At 56.6% G+C, this 24918-nt stretch overlaps 2 protein-coding genes and 1 non-coding gene across 5 annotated transcripts; 2 read left to right on the top strand and 1 right to left on the bottom strand.

Moving 5' to 3' along the window:
- The first annotated feature begins 1070 nt into the window (after positions 1–1070).
- Positions 1071–9313, top strand: RTN2 (reticulon 2). 2 transcript variants are annotated; one of them, XM_008542723.2, is made up of 10 exons: positions 1071–1291; positions 2979–3023; positions 3136–3606; positions 3712–3969; positions 6346–6553; positions 6931–7069; positions 7208–7277; positions 7395–7441; positions 8492–8550; positions 8816–9313. In XM_008542723.2, the coding sequence occupies exons 1-10, from the start codon at positions 1258–1260 to the stop codon at positions 8895–8897; spliced, it is 1413 nt and encodes a 470-aa protein (XP_008540945.2). In that variant the 5' UTR covers positions 1071–1257; the 3' UTR covers positions 8898–9313. The 2 variants fall into 2 exon arrangements, with proteins under 2 accessions (XP_008540945.2, XP_070489082.1); XM_070632981.1 differs by lacking the exons at positions 1071–1291; positions 2979–3023; positions 3136–3606; positions 3712–3969 and adding an exon at positions 4264–4654.
- A 3152-nt stretch (positions 9314–12465) lies between these two features.
- On the top strand, positions 12466–12552 carry TRNASTOP-UCA (transfer RNA opal suppressor (anticodon UCA)). Its single transcript has one exon. It is a non-coding gene; the product is annotated as a tRNA-Sec (tRNA).
- A 2304-nt stretch (positions 12553–14856) lies between these two features.
- FOSB (FosB proto-oncogene, AP-1 transcription factor subunit) lies at positions 14857–22033 on the bottom strand. 2 transcript variants are annotated; one of them, XM_070632971.1, is made up of 5 exons: positions 21162–22033; positions 18927–19247; positions 18574–18681; positions 17377–17532; positions 14857–17236 (listed from the first exon to the last, which is right to left on the bottom strand). In XM_070632971.1, the coding sequence occupies exons 1-5, from the start codon at positions 21285–21287 to the stop codon at positions 17234–17236; spliced, it is 714 nt and encodes a 237-aa protein (XP_070489072.1). In that variant the 5' UTR covers positions 21288–22033; the 3' UTR covers positions 14857–17233. The 2 variants fall into 2 exon arrangements, with proteins under 2 accessions (XP_070489072.1, XP_008541818.1); XM_008543596.2 differs by having other exon boundaries at positions 14857–17532; positions 21162–21876.
- Positions 22034–24918: the final 2885 nt, after the last annotated feature.

Raw genomic sequence — 24918 nt, 5'->3', positions numbered from 1 at the left:
CCACCTAAATCTCCTTATATCCTGACCTGCACTCAGGTCGAGTTTCTAGAAAGGAATGGACTTCTGGGTATCCTCTCTCTCGCACCTTCAAAGCGGGGTTTGGGATCTGGGTCAGGAAGAAATGGTAATAGTAGCAAACGAGCCCTCCCCATGTGCTACCCACTATTTTACGTCCTCATCTCCGATTTACCGAAGAGGAAACTGAGTCACGGAAGAAGGGAACAGTGTTGCAGGGAAACGAACTCTAGAATCCGTGTTCTCAACACCACACTCTTGGCTACGGGTTCCCAGTCCTGCTCCGTCCAAGCTCCCGGCTTCCAAATCTTTAAATCCTTTATGTTTTTAGTTCCACCCTTCCCGTCTGGGTCCTACCCCCGGGCTTCAGCTGCTCCTCTTCCAGGTCCCGCTCATCCCTTCAAGCCCACTGTCTCAGATGCTTGTATTATTCGCAGTCCCGACCCCGCCTCTAGCTCCGCCTCTTAACTACAGGCCCAGCCCCCACGCTGGCTTGCCAAAGCCGGCCTCCTCTCTCCAGGTGACGCCCGCCCTCTGGCCGCGCCCGCTCCCCTGCCGGTTCTTTCCTGCTCCCTCTAGGCCACGCCTCCAGCTCCTCCGTCTCTGGCTGGCCCCGCCCAACTCTGAATAATTCTAAATTGGCTTAAGCCCCACCCATGTCTGAGCTCCTCCTCTTGTCTCAAAACTTTCTGAGTATATAGTTCCTTCCCGTCCCATTTCCCACTCCCTCTGAGAATCCAGGCTCAGACCCCACCTCACAGCGGTAGAGTATACCCTCTCCTGTGCACCGCCTCTAGCTCAGCCCCAACCCACTCTGAGATCCACGCCCCCATCCTCCCCGCCTAAGCCCCGCCCCTCTTTCCCTAAAGGCCGCGCCCCTTTCTGCCTAGACCCCGCCCCCCACGCCTTTGCGGCCCCGGAGCCGACCCTCCTGGCCCCGCCCCTCTAGTAGAAAAGCCACGCCCCCTCCCGCCCCTGGCCCTCCCCAGGTTCCGCCCCCTCCCTCTGGCCCCGCCCCGGGCCCCGCGCTGCAGTGCCTTCCCCGCCGCGGCCCCGCCCGCCCCCGCCGAGCCGAGCACAGGGCGGCGGCGGCGGCGGCGGCTGCTGGAGCGGCCCGGGAGGAGGAGGCGGCGAGGATGGCGGCGGCGTCGTGGGCGCGGCGGAGATGAGCGCCCGCGGCCCCAGGCCCAGGGCGGCGTGGCCGGAGTGGGCGGGGGTCCCGATGCAGGCCCGAGGGGGGCCATGGGGCAGGTCCTGCCGGTCTTCGCCCACTGCAGTGAGTAGGAGGGAGGCTCGAGCCTGGTGTGGGCCCAGAGGCCTCGGGTGGGCTCCTCCCTGGTCTCCTCTCCGCGCCTGGCGGCGGGAGAGCCGGGATGGGGGAGGAGGCGAAGGAGACAAAGGAAGCTCTCCCCTCCCCCCGCGTTCCAGCGGCGACGGGGGCGACCTGACCCGGAGGACCTGAGTGAGACGGGGCGGAGGATGGGGGGCACTGAGATAGCTGGCGGGGGGCGCGCTGGGCGCTGGGATGCGCCGCCGGGCCCCACCCGGGCGTGAGGACGCTCGCCAGGAGCTGTCCCCTCGGCCTGGTGCTGGCCGCAGCCGGCGAGGAGGGGAATTGGACGGAGGGATAGAACCAGGATGGAGAAGAGGGGTCTGACTTCCCCCCTCCCACCACCCCGCATCACCCATCTTCGGCATCCCACCTCCGTTTCCTGCCCAGACCCAGAGGCAGCCCCGGCCTCTCCCCAATTGTCCAACCTCCTGTCCCTGGGAAACAGCCATCCTGGGTTGGGGCCAGGACTCCTGGGTCCTTAGCGGATTATATCACTGACTGGGAGTGACCGTGGAGGAGACCCACTCCGCCCTGGGCCTCTGATTCCTGGCCTCCGATTCCCCAGCTGAGGAAACGAGGTGGGGGCGGGCGGCGTCCGATTTCAATTTCCAGACGGTATTGAGCATCTTCTGTAGGCTGAGCCCCGAGCTAGCTCTGAGCGGCTAGATTCCACGTTGGAAACGCCTTATCTGATCCTCGTGATCTGTAAGCCCAGGGCGCTAACAGTCCCTGTCAAATATTCTCTGTCCCACACCCCCGTGGATTTCAACATTCTCAGATCTAGCCACTTGCGTATTTGGGAGTCCAGATGCCAAAATTCTAAGAATTTATTGTTTCAGCATTTTAGACTTTCATCTCAACATTCTAAGATCTTGTCCTTACCTTGGCTTACAAAGGAAGGCCATACATGATCCCCACCCCCACCCCCGTTATCTGTCCTCATCTCCCACCCCTCTCTCCCTCAGTCACTGTGCTCCAGTCACTTCACATCTCTCTGTTCGTCAAATATGCTAAGCACAGTGCTTACCTCAGGGCCTTTGCACTGGTCGTTCCCTCTGCCTGGAAGACTCTTCTCTAGATATCCTCATGGCTCCCTTTCTTCATTCATGTCTCTGCTCAAATGTCATCTTATCGGCGATGTCTTCCTTACCACCCTGTCTGAAAGAGCATCCCCTCACTTTCCCTTCCCCGCATTGTTTTTCTCTGCACACTTAACACCCAACATCAGGTATTTGTTGATTGTCTGTCTCCCCCATAGAGTGTAAGCTGTGTGAGGGTAGGGGCTTTGTCTGTTTTGTCAACAATTGTATCCTCAGGGTCTAAAACAGTGCCTGGCTGGCAGGTAGGCGTTCAATAAATGGTCACTGAAGGAATGAAATGAATCGAAACCTAAAATTCCTAATTTGAGGATTCTAAGATGAAGTTTCCTGGATTTGAATTTCTAAGACTGACCTTCTGATAGCAGGGATACTAAGGTTTTACAGTCTGTATGCAGAATGTTCTAAAGGTCCCGTGATTAAAATATTCTAAGATTCCTTAATTCGGACCGTCCAAGTCTCCAGGACGGGCACACTTCTGTGATTCGGACAGTCCAAGCTTCTAAGAGTCTTCGATTCTTTCCCTCTCGCAGAAGAAGCTCCGTCGACAGCTTCCTCTACCCCTGACTCTACAGAAGGTAAGTGGAGGGGGAGGAGGTGAGGGTGGGACTTGAAGGGGAGGGGAGGGTTGAGGAGATAGGGTCGGGGTGCTGCTCCGAGGCGCTCACGGCCCTCCGATGCTCTCTGCAGGAGGGAACGACGACTCGGATTTTCGGGAGCTGCACACAGCCCGGGAATTCTCGGAGGACGACGAGGAAGAAACCACGTCGCAGGACTGGGGCACCCCTCGGGAGCTGACCTTCTCCTACATTGCCTTCGACGGCGTGGTGGGCTCCGGGGCGCGTCGGGATTCAGCAGCCCGCCGCCCCCGGCCCCAGGGCCGCTCAGTCTCCGAACCGCGAGAGCCGCCCCCTCAGCCTGGCCTGGGCGACAGCTTGGAGAGCATCCCCAGCCTGAGCCAATCCCCGGAGCCCGGGCGCCGCGGTGACCCCGACGCTGCCCCGCCGGCCGAGCGCCCCTTGGAGGACCTGGGGCTTCAGCTGGACCAGCTGGCCTGGGCGGCCCGGGGAGCGGGGTCCGGGGAGGACTCTGCCACCAGTAGCTCCACCCCGCTGGAAGACGAGGAGCCCGACAGATCAGAGGCTGGAGAGGCTGGGAAAGGTGAGATGTCCTAGGCGCTGGGACCGGAGCCACAAGGGGTGGGTGGTCTCTTCTCTGGGCACCTCCAAGGTGAATGCTCACTGCCTTCTCTCCCTAACGCGCCAGAACTGGACCTACAACTCGGAGTCGCTCAGTCCTCGCCGCACGAAGTCTTGACTCCACAGCCCAGCCCCGGCTCTGGGACCCCCCAGGCCCGTACCCCGTCCCCACCGGGATCCCGGGATTCGAACTGCTGGCCTGATGAGCCCTCTCTGGACCAGAAGGAGGAAGAGCCGGGGGGGCAATTGGAGCGGGAGCCAATCACTGGGCAGAGCCTCGATAGCACGGACCAATCAGAATTCACGTTGGAACCACACCTTCTAGGTAAACTGCGTGAGTGAAGATGCTCGGTTGGACCACAGCGAGGGTGGGAGGATTGGAATTTAAAGGGACCAACCTCTTGAAGGAACGGAGGGGAGTGAGGGGAGGAGATATTGCTATTGGCTAGACATCATAAACTCCGCCCTTTAAAATTTTTTCCCTTTATCTAAGATTACCATTGGCTCTTTTTATATAGTTCTCCCTCCCACTTGAGAAATTAGCCCTCCTTCGAGCGTTAGGATTGGCTGATTGCTAAAAAAAAATAATCCCTCTTTTGCAGTACTCCCCCTACAGCCTGATTTTGGACAAGCCAAACCCCTGAAAAAATAAGGCTGTCTTCTGGATGTGGCCATGGGACATTTCTAATTAAACTCTACGCCTTTTAGAAACTCTCCTCTTCCCCGACCACATCCTTTAACCAATTGCAAATAGACCCCGCCTTACTTTAAAATACGCTCAGCCTCCACGAACGGCCAGGGCTTGGTTACAGACATCACGGCTTTGGGCTGTTTGCAAAGAGAGCCGCCCCTTTTTGGAACTGTCCCCACCTCTGTGGAGAGCCATTGGCTGGGTGTAAGGGGGCCCCGCCCCCCCGCTCCCGCCCTCCGGGTTCCACCAAAGTGGGCAAAATCCCCGAGAAGCAGCAGTGTCCGCAGCCTCTCGCTCGGAGCGGAGATGGGGAGTAAAGGTGGGCGTTTGGGGTGGGCTGGGACGAGGGTTGGGGACCGTGGGAAGGGGTCCAGATCCGCTTTTATTTCCCTCGAATCTGGGGGGATTTTTCCCATTGGTCCCAGATTCCCCAGAGCTGCAGGCTGGGGCTGGGGGTCTGCGGGGGTGTCTAGGGAGGGCGTGGAGGAAGCGTGGGGTCTCCTCTCGGCAGAGCCAGGGCTTTGGGGCCCAAGAGCAGGGAGGCCCCCTCCCCCAGCCTCAGGCCCAGGCGGCGCTGTCACTCAGGAGCTGGACGGGCCAGCACAGCTGTGGCCGAGGCCCCCTCCCCCCCAGCGTGCCTAAACTTAGCCCCCGCCTCAGACGACCTGGCCCCTCCCCCACCCACTGGCACCGGCCTCCGGGAGCCTGCGGGGAAGGACCCGGCGTTGGGTGTGTGTGGGGCGGGCGAGGCCTGCCCTAGTTAGAGGTACATGGGAGGATGTGTATAGGGAGGATGCTGAAGTGGGGGGAGTCAGACCCTGAGGGGAACAGGTCAGCATGGGTCAGAGGGAGGGAGGGTGGGAGGATGGAGAGAGTCTGGAAGGAAAAGAAAGGATACTGGGCTTCCAGTTCAGGGCTCCACTATGATCGGATTATAGGGAGGGTGGTTAAAGGTTTCGATGGCTGAGATGAAACATTGGGGTCCACAGGTCACCGGGGTCCAGAGGTCAGGGCTTGAGTTTAGGGTCTCAGAAAGGGGTCAGAAATTTGAGTTAGGGCTTAGGAAGGAGGACGGCGTTATTATTAGTACCTTGAGGACCCAGAAAGGCGTGTTGGTAGGGGTATGGAGGAGATACCACTTTACACCTGTCAGGTGGGCAAAAAATAAAAATAACAAGAATACCCATTGCTGGGCAGGCTGCTGCGAAAAGATCACTTTCGTGTTGCTCATGGAAATCAGAATTGTTAGAGTCTTCCTAGGAAGCAATCTGACAATATTTATGCTATTCGAAAATATATACTTAGTCCACCCAGTGATTGCACCCATGGGATTCTCTCAGAAATAGAATCTCCTGGAAGTAAGAATATCTGTAGAAGGTTGGTACTCGCCGCACTGTTGGGGAACAGGGGGAGGGTAGCAATAGATGCATGGTTGAATCAAATGGATGATGATGGAGCCACACTATGGAATACCACATAGCCCTTAAAAGGAATGAATGAAGAGCTATTCCAGGGGCCAGCCCTGTGGCCGAGTGGTTAAATTGACGCACTCTGCTTTGGTAGCCAGGGCTTTGTGGGTTCGGATCCTGGGCGTGGACCTACGCACCGCTCATCAAGCCATGCTGAGGCGGCGTCCCACATAGAAGAAGTAGAATGACTTACAGCTAGGATAGACAACTATGGACAGGGGCTTTGGGGAGGGCTAGGAGGGAATTCTAGAAGGAGAAGTAGACAAGTTTATATAAGATTCCATTTTATTATGGTGTCCACGCATAATCCATGGGCAGGAGTAAGATGAGTAAGATGCTAGTGGTTGACTTGGGCTTTCCAGGAAGCAAAGAGAGGAGGCAAGCACGGAATAAAAGAAGACAACTGAAAATTTGGAAATTGGGTTAAGGCTCAGACAGATGTGCCAAAAGGTCATGGTGCAGCCCTGAGACAGGAAGTGGGAGGTCAAGAGGTCAGCCAGGCCTGTCCAAACCCCAGCCTGATTGCCAACCCCCTCCACAGTGGCGGACCTGCTGTACTGGAAGGACACGAGGACGTCAGGTGTGGTCTTCACCGGCCTCATGGTCTCCCTGCTCTGCCTCCTGCACTTTAGCATCGTGTCTGTGGTCGCCCATGTGGCCCTGTTGCTGCTCTGTGGCACTATCTCTCTCAGGGTTTACCGAAAAGTGCTTCAGGCCATACACCGGGGGGACGGCACCAACCCCTTCCAGTGAGAACCCCCGGCCCCTGACCCCGACCTCTGTCCACACCCCAGTGCTGACCCTAAGTCAGGACCCATCACCTCAAAACAGGCACTAACTTCTCACCCTGGCCTTGACCCCTGACCCATCTTATTCCTGTTTCTGACTCCAACGTGACCCCAACCATAACTTTAAATCAGGCTCTGACCCTTGACTTCAAGCTCTAACCTCTGCTCCTAACCTCTCACCCTTAATCCTTGAGCCTGGCTCCCTACCCTGACCTTGACCCTAGCCCTCTACACCTGCCCTTCGCCCCAACCCCCATTTCTTGCCCTTGTCCCAGTCATACCTCTCAGCCTGGGCCCCATCCAGCCCTTGAGTGGCCTCGCACCCTTTGGTTCTCCAGGGCCTACCTGGATGTTGACCTGACCCTGACTCAGGAGCAGAAGGAGCATTTGTCCCAGCAGATTGCATCCCGAGTGGTCTCCGCGGCCACCCAGCTTCGGCATTTCTTCCTGGTTGAAGACCTTGTGGACTCCTTCAAGGTGCCCTGAAGCCCTCACTCCCTCCTGGGTTTCCCACATTCACCGTCCCGCCCCGGGGGGGTAGAGGGCCATTGCTGGGGACGTTCCCAGCCTGGGGAGTGCCCTCCAGGCCCTGCTGACCCTGACCCTCACCCCCAGCTGGCCCTTCTCTTCTACATCCTGACCTTCGTGGGTGCCGTCTTCAATGGTTTGACTCTTCTCATTCTGGGTGAGCTGGGAAGGCTGTGGGGGTGGGGTGGGTCACTGGGGTTCGGTGGGGCTCAGGGCTCTGGATGGAGCTGCTAATCTGCTGGGAGAACCCTGACCCCCGTCTCTGTGCCCGCAGGAGTGATCTGTTTATTCACCATCCCCCTGCTGTACCGGCAGCACCAGGTGAGTGTGGCAGACCCTCAGCTGGCAGTCAAACATGGGTGGTCTGACTGTCCCCCCTCTACAGCCAGGGTCCCACAGCAGATGTCCTAGCCAGACACAGGAAGACCAACTGGTAATCCCACCCCTGACAGAGCCAGGATCTGACGGACATGCCCCAACCCAAGGCACATGGACTGATACCCTTTCCTGACAACGGATCCAAGGTCCGACTGACACGTCCTAGGTACAGACAGGCAGCCTGACAGGTGTCTTTTTCCCCTGATACCACCAGAGACTGACAAATACACATTCCAGTCGCAGACAGACAGACTCATGCCCTCTAATCCCTACACATAGTCTGGGTCTGACTGACTCCCATCCCAGCCAGTCCGGTGGACTGTCTGATGCCCTGACTCCCTGGAATTGCCAAGGACTCAGAGCTCCATCAAAATCGGGTAGGATGACTGTCGGCCACCACACTGACAGCTCCAGGGCCAAATGACATCTGTCCTATCCAGGGACAGGCAGCTGGACGGACATTCCCTTTTTGACATTCTCCAGCACAGCTGAGGGCCAAATGATACCCATCCCCACCAGAGAGATGGTCCTAACTAACGCTCTCATAGGCTGGGATCCCCAAGGCTCACCAAGTCAGCGAACACTGTGAATTAAACCAGTATTTAAATCAATCCACCTGGACTCGACAGCCAACACCAACGCCCTCTACTCTCACACTGCCCCAAACACACACACGCACACATGTGCACGCACACACATGCATGCACAGCTCACTCAGAGATTAACAATTGTGTCCAGGACACAGACTCACCGGCCAATTCTTGTGTGTCTACCTCACATTACTCCCAATACGGAGTGTGGCCCAACCGACCGACACTTCAACTTGAACTTCTGACTCCCAAGGGTATTTATTAGGTTTAGCGTTGCAGGTGGTGTGGTGGGCCCCTTCCCCCAACTCCTGATGTGGCGGTCGGGGAGAAAGCAGCCTCCTGGATGAACTGGGGAGAAAGACCCCCTCTAATCTCTCCTTCCGTCCCTTCTTGGTCTCCCCAGGCCCAGATTGACCAGTATGTGGGATTGGTGACTAATCAGTTGAGCCACATCAAAGCTAAGTAAGGGCATGGCGTGAAGATGGATGGGATGCGGAGGGGGGAACCTTGGGAACTCGCGCCGCCCCATTCCCTGTCCCTAAATCTCCTGGGACTGAATGTCCCCTTCTCAAAGGGCGAGAGGCAATTCCAATGCGGGCCCCATTAGGTGGAGGGTAGGGACTGGCTTGGGCACCCAGCTGGTTCCTCCATCCAGCTTTCTCCGTGCTTCTCAGATACCTACCCCGTCTCCTGCCCCACCTCGTGACCCCACCTGTTTCTCCCTCAGGATCCGAGCTAAGATCCCAGGGACCGGAGCCCTCGCCTCGGCAGCAGCCGCAGTCTCCGGATCCAAAGCCAAAGCCGAATGAAGGGGCTGTCTCTGCCCGCGGGACGCCTGCCCCCACCCTCTGCAGCCCTCTGCTCCCCTCCATCTCCCTTCCATCCCCACCCTCTCCCCGCCTCGGCCGGAGCCATTTGCCGGTGGGTGTCCAGATCGCTCACGGCAGGAAGTTTGCGCAAATTGCCTGAGCGGCCAGGACTACATTTCCCAGGAGGCTCTACTCTAGGAGTCCAGGAAAGGCGAGGCACCTTGGCCGCGGGGCCTGCTGGGACTTGTAGTTGCCTAGATAGGGCACCTGCTGTGCACTTCCGTGACCCGCCGCTGGAGGCGCCGTGAGGGGTTGGTGTCTCCCGGACGCCAGTAGCCCCAACGCCGGGGCATTGCATGGGGCCCAGGGGAGGCCTGAGCTTGGATTTACACTGTAATAAAGACTCCTGTGGAAAACCCAAGGCCTCCTGTGCTTCCAGCCCCCTCCAACTTTCACCTTCCTGCACTGAAAAACACCTAAGTGACACTGGAGGAGGAAACTTCCCGTCTTGCCGAAGAAGCCCCCTCTACCATCTGAGAGACAGCCCATCCCAGAGCCAGACAAGCCTTAGCAGCCACTCTCCGTGCCTGTGCTCACTAGTCGATCCCCATACTCTGCCTGCTATGTGGCCATCTCACCTGAGTCCCAGACCCGTGTGTCCAACTGCCTTCTGGACCACTCCCCCCACCAACGTATCCAAACCTCTTCCTTACCCTACCTGATTTCCAACTCAGGGACGTCCCCTCTGCCCATGTTGTCACCAGGCCAGAGACCTAGGCATGGCCCTGACTCCTACTCGCTCAGCCCCCGCATCTAATCAGTCCCGAAGCCATGTCTATTCTATCTTCCAAACGTCCCTCATCCACCCACTTCTCTCCATCCCAGTTGCCTTGGGACCAAGTACAGGGTCTCAGGTTCCAAAACTAAACTGAAGGAGGAGGAGACAGGAGACTAGAGTCTAAAGACCCACCGACCTGGATTTGAATCCCAGCTTTACTACCTCTTGGCTGTGTGACCTGGAGCAAGTGACTTCACCTCTCGGAGCCTCAGTTTCCTCAAATGGAAAAATGTCGCCATAACCACACCTATATGTAAAGCCTTTGTCCTAGGGCCTGGCATACAAAAAATGTCCAGTAAACAGAAGCTGCTATTGTTAGCTATGACATTGTTTCCTGAAATTCAGTCATTCCCTCACTGCCTTCTTGATCTTTATATCACCTGTTCTGCTATTTATCTAATTTTTAAAATTGGTTTATTAAAAATGAAACAAATGACTTTTAAAAGGAAAGTTACTTCGCCACCAAGGAAGTCAATGTCACTTGCCAGAAATAGAAGATAGTAAAAATAAACACAAAACTATTAACATTTAAAATGTTTGTTCGTGCAGCCCGTAAAATCATCTTGCTTGCCTCTAGTGACACATGTCACATTTTAGGAAATAAATAATGATGTTACAGGAGTCGTGGTTACAGCCCCAGAATTTGTATAGAGGGATTGCCTAGTGGCAACTATCTACCTAGAAAAAAAGTGCTTAGGGGTTTTCTTTTGAATGTGAGTTTGCCAGGCAAGGGCAATGTTTTAAATTTCCAAATTAGAAAAATAGTAAAATTTCCTAAAGATGCTTTTATTCATACTTTCCATAAGACCAAGTGGCCATTTGTCCATACGGACGAATGGAGAAAGAGGGGCTGGCCCTGTGGCGTAGTGGTTAAGTTCACTGCTCTGTGCTCTGCATAGCCTGGATTCATGGGCCCGGATCCCGGGCATGGACATACACCACCTGTCACCCATGCTGTGGTGGTGACCCTCAAACAGAATAGAGGAGGAAGATTGGGGCGGTTGAGTGCCTCCCGCCTGCCTGGCCCCATGCCAGACCCGCTTGATATAGGATTTCTCCAGTGAAATCAGTTGCACTAGTCTTGTCTCCAGATGAGGAAACTGAGGCTCAGAGAAGTAACTAGACATAGAAGATGACAGACGGTGAACAGAGTGTTGGAGAAAAGTCCAGCAGGGTAAGAGAATAGAGTGACATGACTTGCTATTTTTTTTTAATTGAGGTCACATTGATTTCTTTTTTTTTTAAGATTTTATTTTTTTCCTTTTTCTCCCCAAAGCCCCCCAGTACATAGTTGTATATTCTTCGTTGTGGGTCCTTCTAGTTGTGGCATGTGGGACGCTGCCTCAGCGTGGTTTGATGAGCAGTGCCATGTCCGCGCCCAGGATTAGAATCAAGGAAACACTGGGCTGCCTGCAGCAGAGCGCGTGAACTTAACCGCTCGGTCATGGGGCCAGCCCCTGATTTCTAACATTATATTAATTTCAGGTGTACATCATTGTATTTTGACTTCTGGATAGACTACATCGTGTTCACCACCAAAAGCCTAGTTGCCATCTGTCACCCACAAATGTCCTCCTTTAGCCCTTTCACCCTCCCCCAACCTTCCCCTCTGGTAACCACCCATTTGTTCTCTGCATCTATGTGTTTGCTCATTTATTTTCCACATATGAGTGGAATCATGCGGTATTCATCTTTCTCTATTTCACTTAGCATAATACCCTCAAGGTCCAGGACTTTCTACTTCAGATTCGATGGTCTGGGAAGGCCTCACTAACTCGTGGTATTTGAACAGAGGCCTCAGCGAAGGGAGGCAGTGAGTATGTGAACATGTGGAGGGAGAAAAGGAGGTTCAGGCAGGGATCAGCAAAGCCATGGCCCCGAGAAGGGAGCACGCCTGGGGTGTGCAGCGAGGGATCTATATGCCAGAAGCCAAGTGTATGCGGAGAGAGGAGGAGACGGGGTCAGAGGGGTGAAAGGCCGACATCGCTCATAAAACGATCACCTTTTTTGTGATAATAATTTTGATGGCACAGGTTCGATTCTCCCAAGTGGATGGGCTGTGTGAACCGGGCTATGCTACTAGCCGTTCCCAAGCATCAGTTTCCTTGGTCATAAAGTGCAGGTGCGGAAAACGATGATCTCTAGCGTCTAAACTTAGTGGGGACAGAATTTTTGTCATCTCCCACCTCTAGGCCGGTGCCAGGGACTCAGTAGGCGCTCACTAACGTTTGAATGAACACAGGGCTCCGCAGGTCGCTGAAGTTCCCCAAGAGAACAGCAGGTGTCGCATCAGCCCCATAGCCCCCAGCCCGGAGCCTGCGGGGCTGGGCTAAATCAGCCTCCAGCAGGAACCCGCTTGCTCGAATTCGGAGCTTTCAGGGAAGGGGCTTCTGAATGCCGAATTATGAGTCTCTCTTAAAAAACTGACTTCTCACTTGGAAAAGGGGGCTTCTGGCTCTTTAACAATAGCGGCAAGGGGGCCGGGTCCTCGGGCGCCGTTTCCCAGAATGCGCGGCGCTATGCAAATGAAGACGGTTTCGAAATCGGCAGTGATTCCTGCCATGCGGGCAAAGGAAACGTTTTGAAAGGATATCTACCGTAATAAACGACTGGGAGAAATTTATATGTATTGAAGGCAGCAATCTCATGCCTCCCAAGCCATACGACCATGATGTTAAAAAGCTAGGAATTCGTGCTTTATATATATCTGTGAGGGAAAGCGGTTTCTTTGCCCGGATGATCCTCAGTGGTCTGGGGTGCAGGCTTCAAACCTGTAGCTGTCTAGCGACAGAGTGGTTCAATTCCACCTTTCGGGCGGTGTGGTTTCGTTTTCTTTTCCTCCCTTCAAACAGGACTTTAGAGAGCGGGTTGTCCCGTAGGCTGCGCCTCGGGCCGGCACCTGGAGAAGTCGCTGGAGTCCCATGCATCGTAATTTATTATCCTCCACTATGCGGGTCTCTTCCTGTGATTATAGTTTTTCCAAGAAAAGCTCATCTCCATGCTCAGTTCTGGGATATTTACAGTTTGAGAATTACCGTCGGTTTCTCCCCTTCCCTCGCGCGCTCACTCATCCGTTGTCATTTGCTCACTCACGTATTTAATCACGCATGCACTTATTAATCAGTCAAGCGTTTATTCATTCATTTACTCATTCAACTAATATTTGCTGAGTGGTTGCTCGGTGCCTGGCCCTGCACTGGGCTGTGCTGGGGGGCACAGGGGTGACGACAACCCTGGCCTGGCCTCGCGGTGTTGCCCGTCCAGTGGAAGAGACAAACTTTAAACAATCGTTAATTACACATATAGTCAACGACTACAAAGATGTACCATTGGGAAGGCAAGTACAGACCATCTGGAGGCCATCTAATAAGGAGACCTGAGTTCAGGTGCGGGGTCAGAGTAACACGTGAGCAGACACCTGAAGGAGGAGAGGCGATGAGACAGCAGAAGTCGGGGGGGGGGGGGGGGGGGGCGGGGTGCGGAATATTCCTGGCTGGGGATCAGGGTGGCCCGAACACTGGCGATGGGGATGGTGATATCTGCACCTTCACTCTGAGCTCAGCCTTGGCGTGCACAAGCTCAGTAATTCCTCACAACAGCCCCATCCTGCAGCTGGGGAAACTGAGATTCAGAGAAATGAAGTTTCTTGTCCAAGGTCACCCAGCTTCCTTAAACCTCCAGTCCCAGGGTTCCCAGACCCCTGGTCCACGCTGTTTATCACTGCCCTGTGCTGTCTTTCCCAAGCTACCTGCTCATGAAGTCCTGTCTGTTCTGCCTCAGAACTGTGTTTTGAATCTTTCCCCCTCCTCTCTAACGCACAGCCCTGGCCCTGTTCCAGCCCCCTCCCTCACACCCGGGGGTGCCTGCCTTAGCCTCCTGCCTGGTCTCCTGGCCCGGGTTTGCCCCTTTCTCGCCCAGCGACCCTCAGTCTGATGGCTAGAGGAGTCTATCTAAAGCACAAATCTGGCCTGCCCTTCTTGTGCTCAAAACCTGCCATGGCTCCCCAGTGCCCTCAAGAGATGATCTAAACTCTTGGTCTGAACTTTAAGCCTGCAGAATTTGGTCCCCGCTAAGCTCTCTCTCTACGCCTTTTGCTCCAGCCACGGCGAGCCTTTCGCTTCCTCAATGTGTCAAGCCCTCTCTCCACCAACAGCTCTTTGCACTCACTATTTTGTTAGACTCAGCCTTTTTCTAGTCCCTTCTTTACCTTCTATTTATCCTCCAGGACTCAGCCGTCCCTCCTCCAGGAGGTCTTTCCTGACTCCTAGACCAAATCAGGTGCCCCCACTGCGCTGCCCCAGCCCCATGGACTCCCCCAACCCTGTCCACTTCGGATCATCCCTGACTGGGGTCTGAGGTCTGTGCCCTCCACGGGACTGTGACCCCTAGAAGGGGATAGCCTGGGGCTGTCTCAGTCCCCGCAGTGTCCCCAACACTGCCCAGTGCTGGGCTGGGCACACAGTAAATGCTTAGCAAATTTCAAAAATTAATTGATAAGTTAAGTGATTCCATCATTTCAAATTCCCCTGCTTATTCATTTACTAAGGCATCCCGATGACCTCTGGAGCATCACCTCAATTCCCAGAGTGCTTGCTGCTATGCAAATAGGAGAGGGCTTGGATCTTGCAATGGGATGGCTCGGTTGTATCTTTGGACAAAGCGGCAATATTTTTTGTTGAACCAGTCTTGAGTTGGCCCCAATATGGTCATAACCCAGAAGGAGCGGTCATGTGAAAAGCAAAAGGAAACACATCCTTAGTGTAAAGGGAGCCAAGTTTTTGTGGTTCATATAACCCCAAGGACACTCCTTTTCATCGGTTGTTTTCAATATTAGGGGATATACCTTTCTAGCCTTTTTTAGTTCTGTATCTTTTGCTTGTGGATGCTAATATTCTGACTGCTTATTTTTTCTAGGAGGAGGCACAGCCTTGTGTGTATGGGAAGTCCTCCTAACTGTCTAGCCCCCGTCCATCCTGCTGTGGGCTGATTCACCAGTAGGAGTTCCACCCTGTGTGTGTGTTTGCATAGCTTCTTCCCCCAGCAATCTCACTTCACTTACTCATACTCAAAGGAAGGCAGCTGATGAGTGTCAGGAGAAAATAGACCCTGAATCTTGGTGGATGCATTTTTAAAAGCTTTTTATTGGCGACAGTGCAGAACCACGGGGGGAGGATAGCGGCCCAATGCCAGGCAGCCCCAGCCCCCTAGGGTCAGGTGCAAAATACAAAAAGAGAATCACAAATACAGCCATTGGGTGGGGGTTGGGGCTTCCATAACTTGCCGTCGGCAGGGGCAGGCCCTGCTCCCAGTTTCACACTTGCACCCAGAATTCTCAAAAGATACAGATTGTAAAAATCTATGCTCCCCAGGCTTACTCACAAAAATTAAATCCCACGTTCCCAACGAACCCAGAGTCAGAAGACAGCTGGAGGATCAGGGACAGTCAGAAAGGAGACAGGTGGAAAAGGCCAGAGAAAAAACAGGCAGAGAAAAGACAGAAGGGGAGAGACACTCAGGAAAGAGACAGCCAGAGACACCCAGGAAGGGACGAGACCATCAGAAAAGAGACGGCTAGAGACAGTCAGATAGAGACAGCCAGAGAAAAGACAGCCGGAGACAGGCTGACTTGAAGTTTCCAGAAGCAGTGTTTCCAATCCAATGACACGGCTTCGGGGGCCAACGTGACCCAGGCCGAGGTTGCAGAAGCCTCCACACTCACGCGCACACACACACCCATATATAATATATTTATTTATACATAATAGATATAAGTGCCTTTCGCAAACCGAGAAAGGGATAAATAGCTCCGGGACGGGTCTGGGGTCTGGGATGCGGGCGGGAGGCGCAGGACGGAGCACGTGGAATGTCTTCCATGCGGCACGGAGGGCGCTGGGGCCCATCCGGTGTTAAAAAATGTCAACTGGCCTCATGATGAAATGCTCATGAGGCGAAGCACAAGGAGAGGCGGGGTGGGGGAGCCAAAACCAAGATTCGGGGCTGGGGGGAAGGAGGAGGGGAAGCTGGGGTCGTGGGAGCCCAGCCCCTTCGAGTTTGCCAGTCCAAAAATATTGGGGGTGGGGGGCGGTAGGAGGCCAAAGCCTCAGCCTTTCTAGCTTCTCCGGAAAACTGCCGAGCCCCCTGGCCATCTCCCCTTGCTCCCTTTCTAGAAAGGATGTGGGAGTGCCAGGGGGAGGGAGAAGTCGGCGTCCTAGGCCGGGGTAAGGGGACAGGCCTTAAAGAAAAAAGGCCAGGGCTTGGGGCCGGGGGTCCTGAGGAGAGAGGCCTCGCGGATGGATAACTGTCACCCACCTCTCGATTCTGTCACCCCCTGGAGTCTAACTCACCGGCGAGGGGAGGAAGGAGGCAGATCGGGGAGGGGAGACCAAGGAAAGGCTTTGGGGAGTGGGGGGCACAATCCTTCCGGAAGGGTCCTGTCCCACCGTGCTCCCCCCACCCCACCCCCGCCCCCCCAAATCCGGCCGACTCATTTCACAGTATAAGACACTCCAGCAGGACAGCATCACAGCGCCCCCTGCTGCCTGAATCAGAGAGGCCCAACAAGGAAGGCCAGGAGGGGAGGCTGGAGGCGGGAGGGAGGCTGCCAATAACACTGTCATCAGAAGGGAGGCTGGGGGCTGAATGTGGGGGCATCCTTAGGAGGCGAGAAATTCGAATCAGAGCCAGTTTGGCGGGGAGGGAGCGGCTGGAGAGTGGGGGAGGGAGGTTCACATTTCAGACTAAGTCTGGGTGGGGGGAAGGGGGTTATCAGAGGGGGGCATCGACTTCCCTCTAAAGGTGGGCTCAATTCAGAGGAGGATCTAACCACGTGGGAATGTTAAATAAGCTAAGGTCGGGGGATCAGAGAGAACCGGCCTGGTCAGGCCCGGAAGGGGGGGTGGGGGAGACATTGTGGGGCGGGGGGGGGGGGCTCTGTGGCCTTTCCTTGTTGGGCCTCTCTGGAGAGAACTCCAGCCCACCCCCCACCCCGCCACCAGCACCCCTTTCCCTCCAGCCCAAAGGTGGGCATCACCCCCCACCCACCCATCCCCAGAAGTTGGGTTGAAGTGAGACAGCCAACAGGCAGCTGGGGGGGTCCATCCCCTCCCCACCCCCCCGCCCCCAAAGTCACCAGCTCTCTGGCCTCGCCGGGCCACAGAAACAAGAGGCGGCACAAAACACAAGGGGGTCCTCCTGTCCGATGGCAGCGGCGGCAGAGAGTCAGACAGGAGAAGCAGGGAGGCCGGGCGCCTGCTTTGTCACTTCCCCTCTCTCTCCTCCTTCTCCTCTTCCAAATCTCTCTCCTTTGTGTGTTTGTTAGTTTTGTGTCTAAAGAGTTCACAGAGCGAGAAGGGAGGGCGAGTTCAGGGGGTCGCAAGGCTGGTCGCTGCCGCTGGTGCGTTGGGCGCCGGCGAACGCGGAGACCTCCGGGCAGGTGAGGACAAACGAGGAAGTGTACGAAGGGTTAACAACGGGGAAGGGGTCGCCGAGGACTTGAACTTCACTGTGTGTAAAGAGAGAAGCTGTCAGGTTGGGGGGTGCGTCCTGGCTGGTCTGGAAGGGCAGGGGCGGTGGTGGCGGGGGCGGCAGCAGCCAGCTGAAACCATCTTCCTTAGTGGATGCTGACCCCGGCAAACCTCTCACCTCCGGCAGCGGGCCCGGCCCGGGCCCCTCTTCGTAGGGGATCTTGCAGCCCGGTTTGTGGGCCACCAGCACAAACTCCAGACGCTCCTTCTCCTTTTGGAGCTCGGCGATCTCCGACTCCAGCTCCGCCTTTTCTTCCTCCAACTGATCTGTCTCCTGAGGCCCCCGGCGGCCAGGTCGCGGAGGAGGGGGAGGAAGGAGGAAAAAAGCGTGAGCGACTAGAGAAAGGAGAAAGCATCTCCTGTAGACACGCGGCCGCGGCAGAGGCCCAGCGGATGGAGAGGAAAGAGCCCAGCGCTGGGGGCCTGGTGCGCTATGGGGCTTGAGGCAAGGGTCTTGACTTCTGGGAGCCTCAGTTTCCCCATCTGTCCAGTGGATGGTTGGGAAGGGGCCAGCCAGGGGCCCATGGAAGTCTCTGGTTGCAGAAGGCACTCAGAGGTTTGTTGAATTAACAATTTCAATTTCGGAGTTTGTTGAATGAATGAACAATTGTTATATGTTTTTAATGCCACCTACTCCCCTCTACGACCTTCCCCTCTCTGCCTCCCGGGAAAGAGAGCAGGCAGCGCAGGAAAGTACAGTAGAGGACTTCCCTGATTCCTGCAAGGGTAGCAGGCTGCCCCGCAGGCATAAAGTGGGAAATTCTCAGAGTGAGGTGGGCACAAAAAGGGAGGGGGGCCTTGGTGGTCGCCGCCAGCCCAAGGACTGAGACATCTGGGTGGCTGGGGCAGGTGGTGGGGAATTCACATAAGATAAAAGGATTTCATTTCAAGGACCTTCTAGAACATTACAGCTAGAAGGAACCTGCAGATTCGATGAAGGGTCTAAGAGATGGAGAAACTGAGGCAAAAATGGGTTATCATTTGCCCAAGACCAAAAGGGAGAAATGACTGGAGGTCCCCTCTATTGCAGGTCCCTCACCTGTCCCCTCAGAGGAAGTGAAAGCCAGGAGAGGGATGGCTGTGTGTGCCAGGGGGGTCATAAACCAGGACAGAGAGTGGCCAGGAGTTCGCCTAAGTGGGTGAGGGTCTGTGTGTCTGCACAGGGTGACCCAACTGGCCACGTCTGTACCTCGTTCCCTATGTGGAACCTCTGGTTCTCAGGCCAGGATAAGGGCACAGGTGAGGGGGGAGCAGAGGCCGGGGAGCAAGCCCCCCTTTCAGCATACCCTCACCCCACCCCAGGCCCCATGCTCACCGCCTGGAGCCGGTCAGTCAGCTCCCTCCGACGGTTCCTACACTTAGCTGCCGCCAGCTTGTTTCGTTCCCGGCGAACCCTTCGTTTCTCCTCCTCCTCCGGGGTCAGCTGAGTAGGGGAGATAGAGCCCATGAGGCTGGGAGACACGGGGTACCTCCTTCACCCTTCCCAAACCTCCTCTTCTTCCAGAACCCCCAGGAGACAGTAAAGGACCCTTAGTCCTCGCTGACTGTGGCAAGGATATAGGGATTCTGTGGCCTTGAGGCCTTCGTGGTCCCTCATCCCAATACTGAGAAAGTTCCTGCCTCTCTTGCTTCCTCCCCCCATTCCAAGGTCTGATGCCCCTTACTCACCGTCTCTTCTCGAGGTCTCCTAGGCCGGGCTCGGGCAGGGCGGGAAGGCCCAGGTCCACTGGTGGTTCCGCTGGTAGAAGGCCCACCACTGCCACCAGCTCCGCCACTGCTGTAGCCACTCATGCCCGGCGTGGAGTAACTGGTTCCTGGCATGTCGTAGGGGTCGACGGCCGGGGGCTGGGAGGCCAGTGGCTGCCCCTGGGACTGGGCCATGGAAGAGATGAGGGTGGGTTGCACGAGCCACTGGAGGTCCTGGCTGGTTGTGATCGCGGTGACCGTGGGCACGAAGGAACCGGGCATTTCCCCGAGACCGGCGCACTCCTACGGGGTGACACATACACACACAGGCGTAGACACACAAACAGAGACACCGACACACACACACCCAACACACATACACACACCGACCCCGTGAGTGAGCACAGGGCGAGCGGGTGTGGATGTGTGTGTCACAGGCAAAAAGCCACAACACCCACCCTTCCACTACACCGTGACGCAGTGGTTAATGAGAGGATTTCTGCTCAACTGGCTTCTACCTCCTCCTTCTTCCTCGGGGAAAGGTTGCACGGTTCCAGCGGGTGGTGAATCACACCCCGGGTTGGTGACTCTTAGGTGTGGGGGGGTGGGGAGGAGGCTGGACACAGCCGGGTGACAGAACCCCCGGGACGGAGTCACAGCCACACACACAGCCACAACACCCCACCCCCACCCCAGAGGCAAGGGGAGGGAGAGAGACAGGCCTTAGGCCAAGCCTTCCTCCACACTCACACACAAACACACACCCCTCTGAGCCAGGGCGTGAGGGACAGGAGGGTCCATGAGACCCCCGTGCAGGGGCGGGGGGTCTCAGTGAAAAGGGTGTCGAGGGACGGGCCTAGGAGTTGAGAGCAACGTTTCAAGTAATTGTCTCTCCCCGGAGTGAGACTGACACGTGACAGCTTAGGGTGATCGGACAAGTAGAGAAAAGTGACGAGCCAGGCTCCCTCTGACTGTGGCGGACGGGGAATGGTGCAGGTCCGGAGCCCCCAGGCCCAAGCCGCGCTCATCTCCCCCCCACCCCGGAACGGAATCCTAGAACTGCTCGCAAGGCTCAACTACTCTCCCGGGGGCGTGGTGAGGGATGGGCTGGCTCGCTGGCCAATCAGCGCCTTGGAAACCCAGAGGGGGCGGGGCTCCTGGAGACCACCTGGCTGCTTCCTCCAGGATTAGCGGTTCTAGTCCTGGCCTCGGACGCACCGGAGCGACCGGGCGTCCGGAGCAGAGGGAGTGGGAGTGTGCCCGTGTGTGCCTGGAGGAGAGGGTGACGGTCCCCAGGTCCCCCGGAGAATCCCCGGCGCACAAACAGACACGCTCGGCCCCCGAGAGCGGAGGGACCGGGTCCCCGCAAGGTCCTCGTGGACTCATTGGGTCTCAGAGGGTCCCTCCCGTCGCGACAGGGGGTCCCCTCGCTCTGCCTCTAGAAGCCCGTAAAGGAGACTCTAGCGCCGAGGAGCCCCAGATTCTGGGCACCTAGAGGGGGAAGGGAACTGCCCCCCACAAATAGGAAGGGAAAGCTGATTGGCTAAAGCTCTCGCCGCGGCGGCCAATCGGAACGCCGGGCTGCCCCCTCCCTTAGCAACGTGGCCCGGCGTTCCAAAATAGAACGCTCCCGGGACGTCAGGGGCGGGGCGGACGAAGGGGGCGCCGCGCGCCGTGCGTGCCCCGCGTCAGACGGAGGATTCCAGCGCGTCAGCCGTTACGCACGGGTCCCCCGTTACGTCTCCGCGCAGGAGGCGGAGGCAGCTCTGCCGAGGGTTCGAGGCCCGCTCTCCCGCTGGAGCGAGAGCGACCTGGCGCCCGAATAGGCGCTGGGGTGGAGGAGGAAAGGGGAGGAGGCTCCAGGAAGCTTCCCCGGAATTTTTCCCATCTGCCTAACCGGGCTAGCTTCAGGTTGGGGACCTGCGCCCCGAATCTGGCTAAAAGTTCCCCACCCGGCTACCGAATACACGTTGCACCGAGCGGCGCATCCTCCCCACCCCCAAAGCTGACCCCTCTGCCGTGCCTCCCTGCGCTCCACGCACGCAACCCATTGCAACCGCGTCCCGACTCTGCAGTTTGCAAAGTGCGCCGTGAGCCTCTGCCCTCTCAGCTCCTGGATTTGGACACGTCTTTCTTTGGCATGGGAGAAGTCCTCACTCCACCCTTGACTTAAAAAATTAAAACCCACAAAGCAGCACTCAACCCTCAAGAACTTACCTGGGAGGCGGCGGCGGTGGGTGGACTGCCGAAGGAGTCCACCGAAGACAGATACTGAGACTCGGCGGAGGGTGAGGAGCTGCACCGGGAGCCGGAGTCGTAGTCTCCGGGGAAAGCTTGAAACATTTCCCTGGGCACAGGGGGGCCCCTGTGACCACGCTGAGGCCGTCGGGAAGCCAAGGCTATGGCCGGGTGGAAGAAGAAAGGTGCGAGTCCGGGGTGACCCAAGCGCGTCCCCAACGTGCGCTGTCCGGGGAAACTCGGGATGAGGGCAGCGTCCCGCTCCAACAATGGCAAAGTTTCTGTGCAATTCCTCTGCGGTGGCCAGGCCCCCACAAGATGCCGCTGTGCCTCCCGAAAGTCCAGGCTCCGTAGATCCCAGGGGTGTCCGGGGGATCGCTCCCCCAGAGGCGGAAAGCGCTGTCCTGCTGTGCAGAATCTGCTTCGGGTGCGGTCTCCTCCACGCGTCCGGCGGGTCCCACGGGGGGAGGGGAGTAATAAAGAAGACGAAAAAAGTTAAGTCGGTCCTCCAAAATAAAATGTAGAATTATCTAGAAGAATCCTTCCAAAAACTTTCTCTCCGGAAAAAAAAAATAATAAACCGAACTTCACAGCCCACCCCCCCTAGAAGAAGAACCACAACAATCAAGTCTCCGAGTCCCAGCTCCGCGTGTCCTTCCCGTCGCGGTAGCTCTCAGTCTTATGAATGAAGCCCAGAGCCGCCAGCCTGTATTTATACGCCCGGGACCCGCCCCCTGTTACGTCACCCATCCCGCGCTGGACAAACTTCCCCAAATCTCCCGTCCCGCCGAACCAAACCCCGCGCCGTCCGGCAAGAGGGCTTCCCTAGCCTCCCTCTGGTCACCCGCATCACCCTCGCGCCCCCGGGGGTCTCGGGGGCTGCGTTCTGGACCACTCGGCGGGAGGGGATCCCGGCCCCGCCTCCCCGGAGTTCCTGTGACGCAATTAGCCATATAAGGACCTCGGCCGGCGCGGCGGAGTGTTTGTTTGGTATCCTAGCAATTACGTCAGAGGGAATCCCTCGCTCGCTCGCGCGCTCACCCCTCGCGCCTGCGGAACCCGCCCGCGCCTGCGCAGTGCCCCGCCGCCCCGGGGGCTGGTATTAATAGGCTCTTAGATGCGCCCAGGGAAGACCCCAGCCAGCGGGTGCCCCTAGCCTCTGGCAGCCCCTCCCAGTTCTCCCTATGGTGCAGCGCCCCCACCCGAGAGGAAAGGCACATCTCCAAAAGGAGACCCTGGCTACTGTGTAGTCACGTAGCGGGGGAAACTGAGTCCCGAGCCGGGTGGGCGGGGACATGAGGCTCCAGGGGAAAGTGGAGGAGGGGGTGGAGTCCCGAGGCTCATACTAGCTTCTGCTCTAAGCCGCTGAGCGAGCTTGGAAAATGCTTTCCCTCTCTGGGCTTCAGCTTCAGTTTTCCCAGCTGGACGGAGGATGCGTGTCTTGGACCCCGCGGGTCCCCGAGGTCCGGCTTTGGGGAAGGACGCGGGTTTGGAGGGGATGGGGAATGAAACTTGGGGTGAAGCGTCCCGGCTAATGGTGTTGGGAACCTCTCTTCGCGTTATAATCCTACCCACAGAAAGAAAAACCGTATGTTGGGGGGTTATAATTAATAATAATAATAATAATAAAATAATAATCACAGATGCCTCGTATTTAGCACTCACCGGTACCAGCTCTTGTACTAACTCTTTAAAGACAAGATTTGTAATCCTTCAAACACCTTTGGAAGGTTTAGGGAGGAAAATCTTCATTTGCTAAAAGAAGCAAATGATACTTGGAGAGACTATGACTTGCCCAAGATGCCATCATGAGAAATTCAAAACCACAACTGTCAAACTCTAGGGCCCCTACTCTCTTCCTGGTTTCTGAGAGCTGCTAGGTTGAGTGAAACCAAAACTGGGTGTTGGGTCATTTAAATGACAGTGGTGACCATAGCGGCTTCCATTCATTGCAAGCTATAAGCCTTACAAACTCACCGCTGTCTGTTTGCAGCGTTCACCGCTGTAACCCAGGCTCAGAGGGGCAAAGCCGCTTACCTGGGGCCGCCCCATTAGGAAATGGGCTTCGAGAGTCTAATTCAGGTATATTGGACGCCACCAACTCTTAAGCACCCCTAGGAAGGGTCCTACCGGCTGCTTCACAAATCCTAGACATCCAGGCACTTCCCTCCCGGCGCAGAGCCTGGCCCAGCCCTGGGCACAGAGGGAGAAGCACTTTAAAAGGGTTGAATCCCACAGGCCCAGAGATGGGGAGAGCCTGGCTCAGGGTCACACAGCAGGTCTGAGGCAGAACAGGAGGGGGTGGCTCCTTATTCCCAGGAGAGTCCTGATTCTCTGCTCCAGGAATGGGGAGCAGGGAGGGAGATGTGGAAGGCTGGAGGGACATGGCGGGCAACAAGGGGAGGCTGAGGTTTCCAGACAAAAGCCCAGCCTCAAGCCAGCCCTCTGCCCCGCTCCCCCACACCCCTCTGTCTGCCAGCAGTCTGGAAGCAGCGACAGGGACCAGGAGATGACACAGCAACCACCAGCAGGCAGTGACTCGACCCCAGCATCAGACAGGGAGTGACCCCTCATCACCTTGTCCCGTCCAAGCCCCTCATCTTCTCTCCCACGGAATAAAGGAGACACACAGATGCTGCCCGGAGCCCTTCACACCCTACACGGGCAGCCACACACCCACAGCGCCACCGGCACACACTCACAGGGTCACACGTGGGCCTTCAGATGTCACTCGCAAGCAGCAACACACATGGCCACACGCAGAAACAGCTTCACACGCACACCCCGGCACCGAGAAACACACTGCCTGGTGGTCACCAATGCACACAACACACACACCTTCGGTACAGACGCACCTAGATGTCGTCACGGCACCATAACAAGAGCTCACGTTCCACCAGCATTCACAGTAACTGGTTTAATTCTCACAATGCTCCTAGGAAGTAGGAACTTTCATTTTACAGCCGAGGAAATGGCAGCCCAGAGAGGTGAAGTCACTTGCCTAGAGCCACACAGCAAGTTAGTGGTGGAGCTGGGATCAGAATAAAGAGTGCCCGGGACAGGAGGACAGGAATAGCGCCCCACTCGTGGGCCTGGTGGAAGGATTATGTGACTGTAAGTAAACCTCCTGCAACATGCCTGCCACATCGTGGGGGCTCATTTCATTATTAAAATAAAGCTCCCAGGCTTTTGCAGACGTAGACCCTCCTGGGGACATTACCGGAAGCAGAGACACATTTTCATGGGCCCTTAAAATTGTCACGGGCCCTAGCACCATGCCCTCTGTGCCTAAGGGAAAAGTTGACCCTGGAGACACACACACACCGACACACAGAGACACACACAGAGTCTCATGCAAACACACACACAGACATGCACACCTGCTCACAGAGCGTGGAGGGCAGAGCAAGGCTTTCTCCATGGAGTTCAACCCCGGCGAGCTTCCAGGAGGAGGAGGACTAGAGAGTGGGCGAGAGAGCAGGACTCCTGCTCTGGCTCCCCAGGGGTTGGCTCTGCATGGGGAGGGGGGTGGGGGGGGGTCCTCAGCCTTCTTCCCCCACAGGCGGGGGGGTGGCAGTGCCAGCTCTGCTTGCTCGGAGCATCCTGTAAACAGCCCCAGGGCCCACTCCACCAAGGGCAGCCGTCAGCACGTCCTTCCATGCTTCCTTTGGCAAAAGCCCTCTCTACTAGGTTCCTCAGTTTCCCCACCATAGAGCAGGAAGATGACCGTGGGCTC

The sequence above is a fragment of the Equus przewalskii genome, chromosome 9, assembly GCF_037783145.1.
Source record: "Equus przewalskii isolate Varuska chromosome 9, EquPr2, whole genome shotgun sequence".
In the NCBI taxonomy this organism is placed as follows: Eukaryota; Metazoa; Chordata; class Mammalia; order Perissodactyla; family Equidae; genus Equus; species Equus przewalskii.
This window is presented reverse-complemented; position numbering and strand designations above follow the sequence as displayed.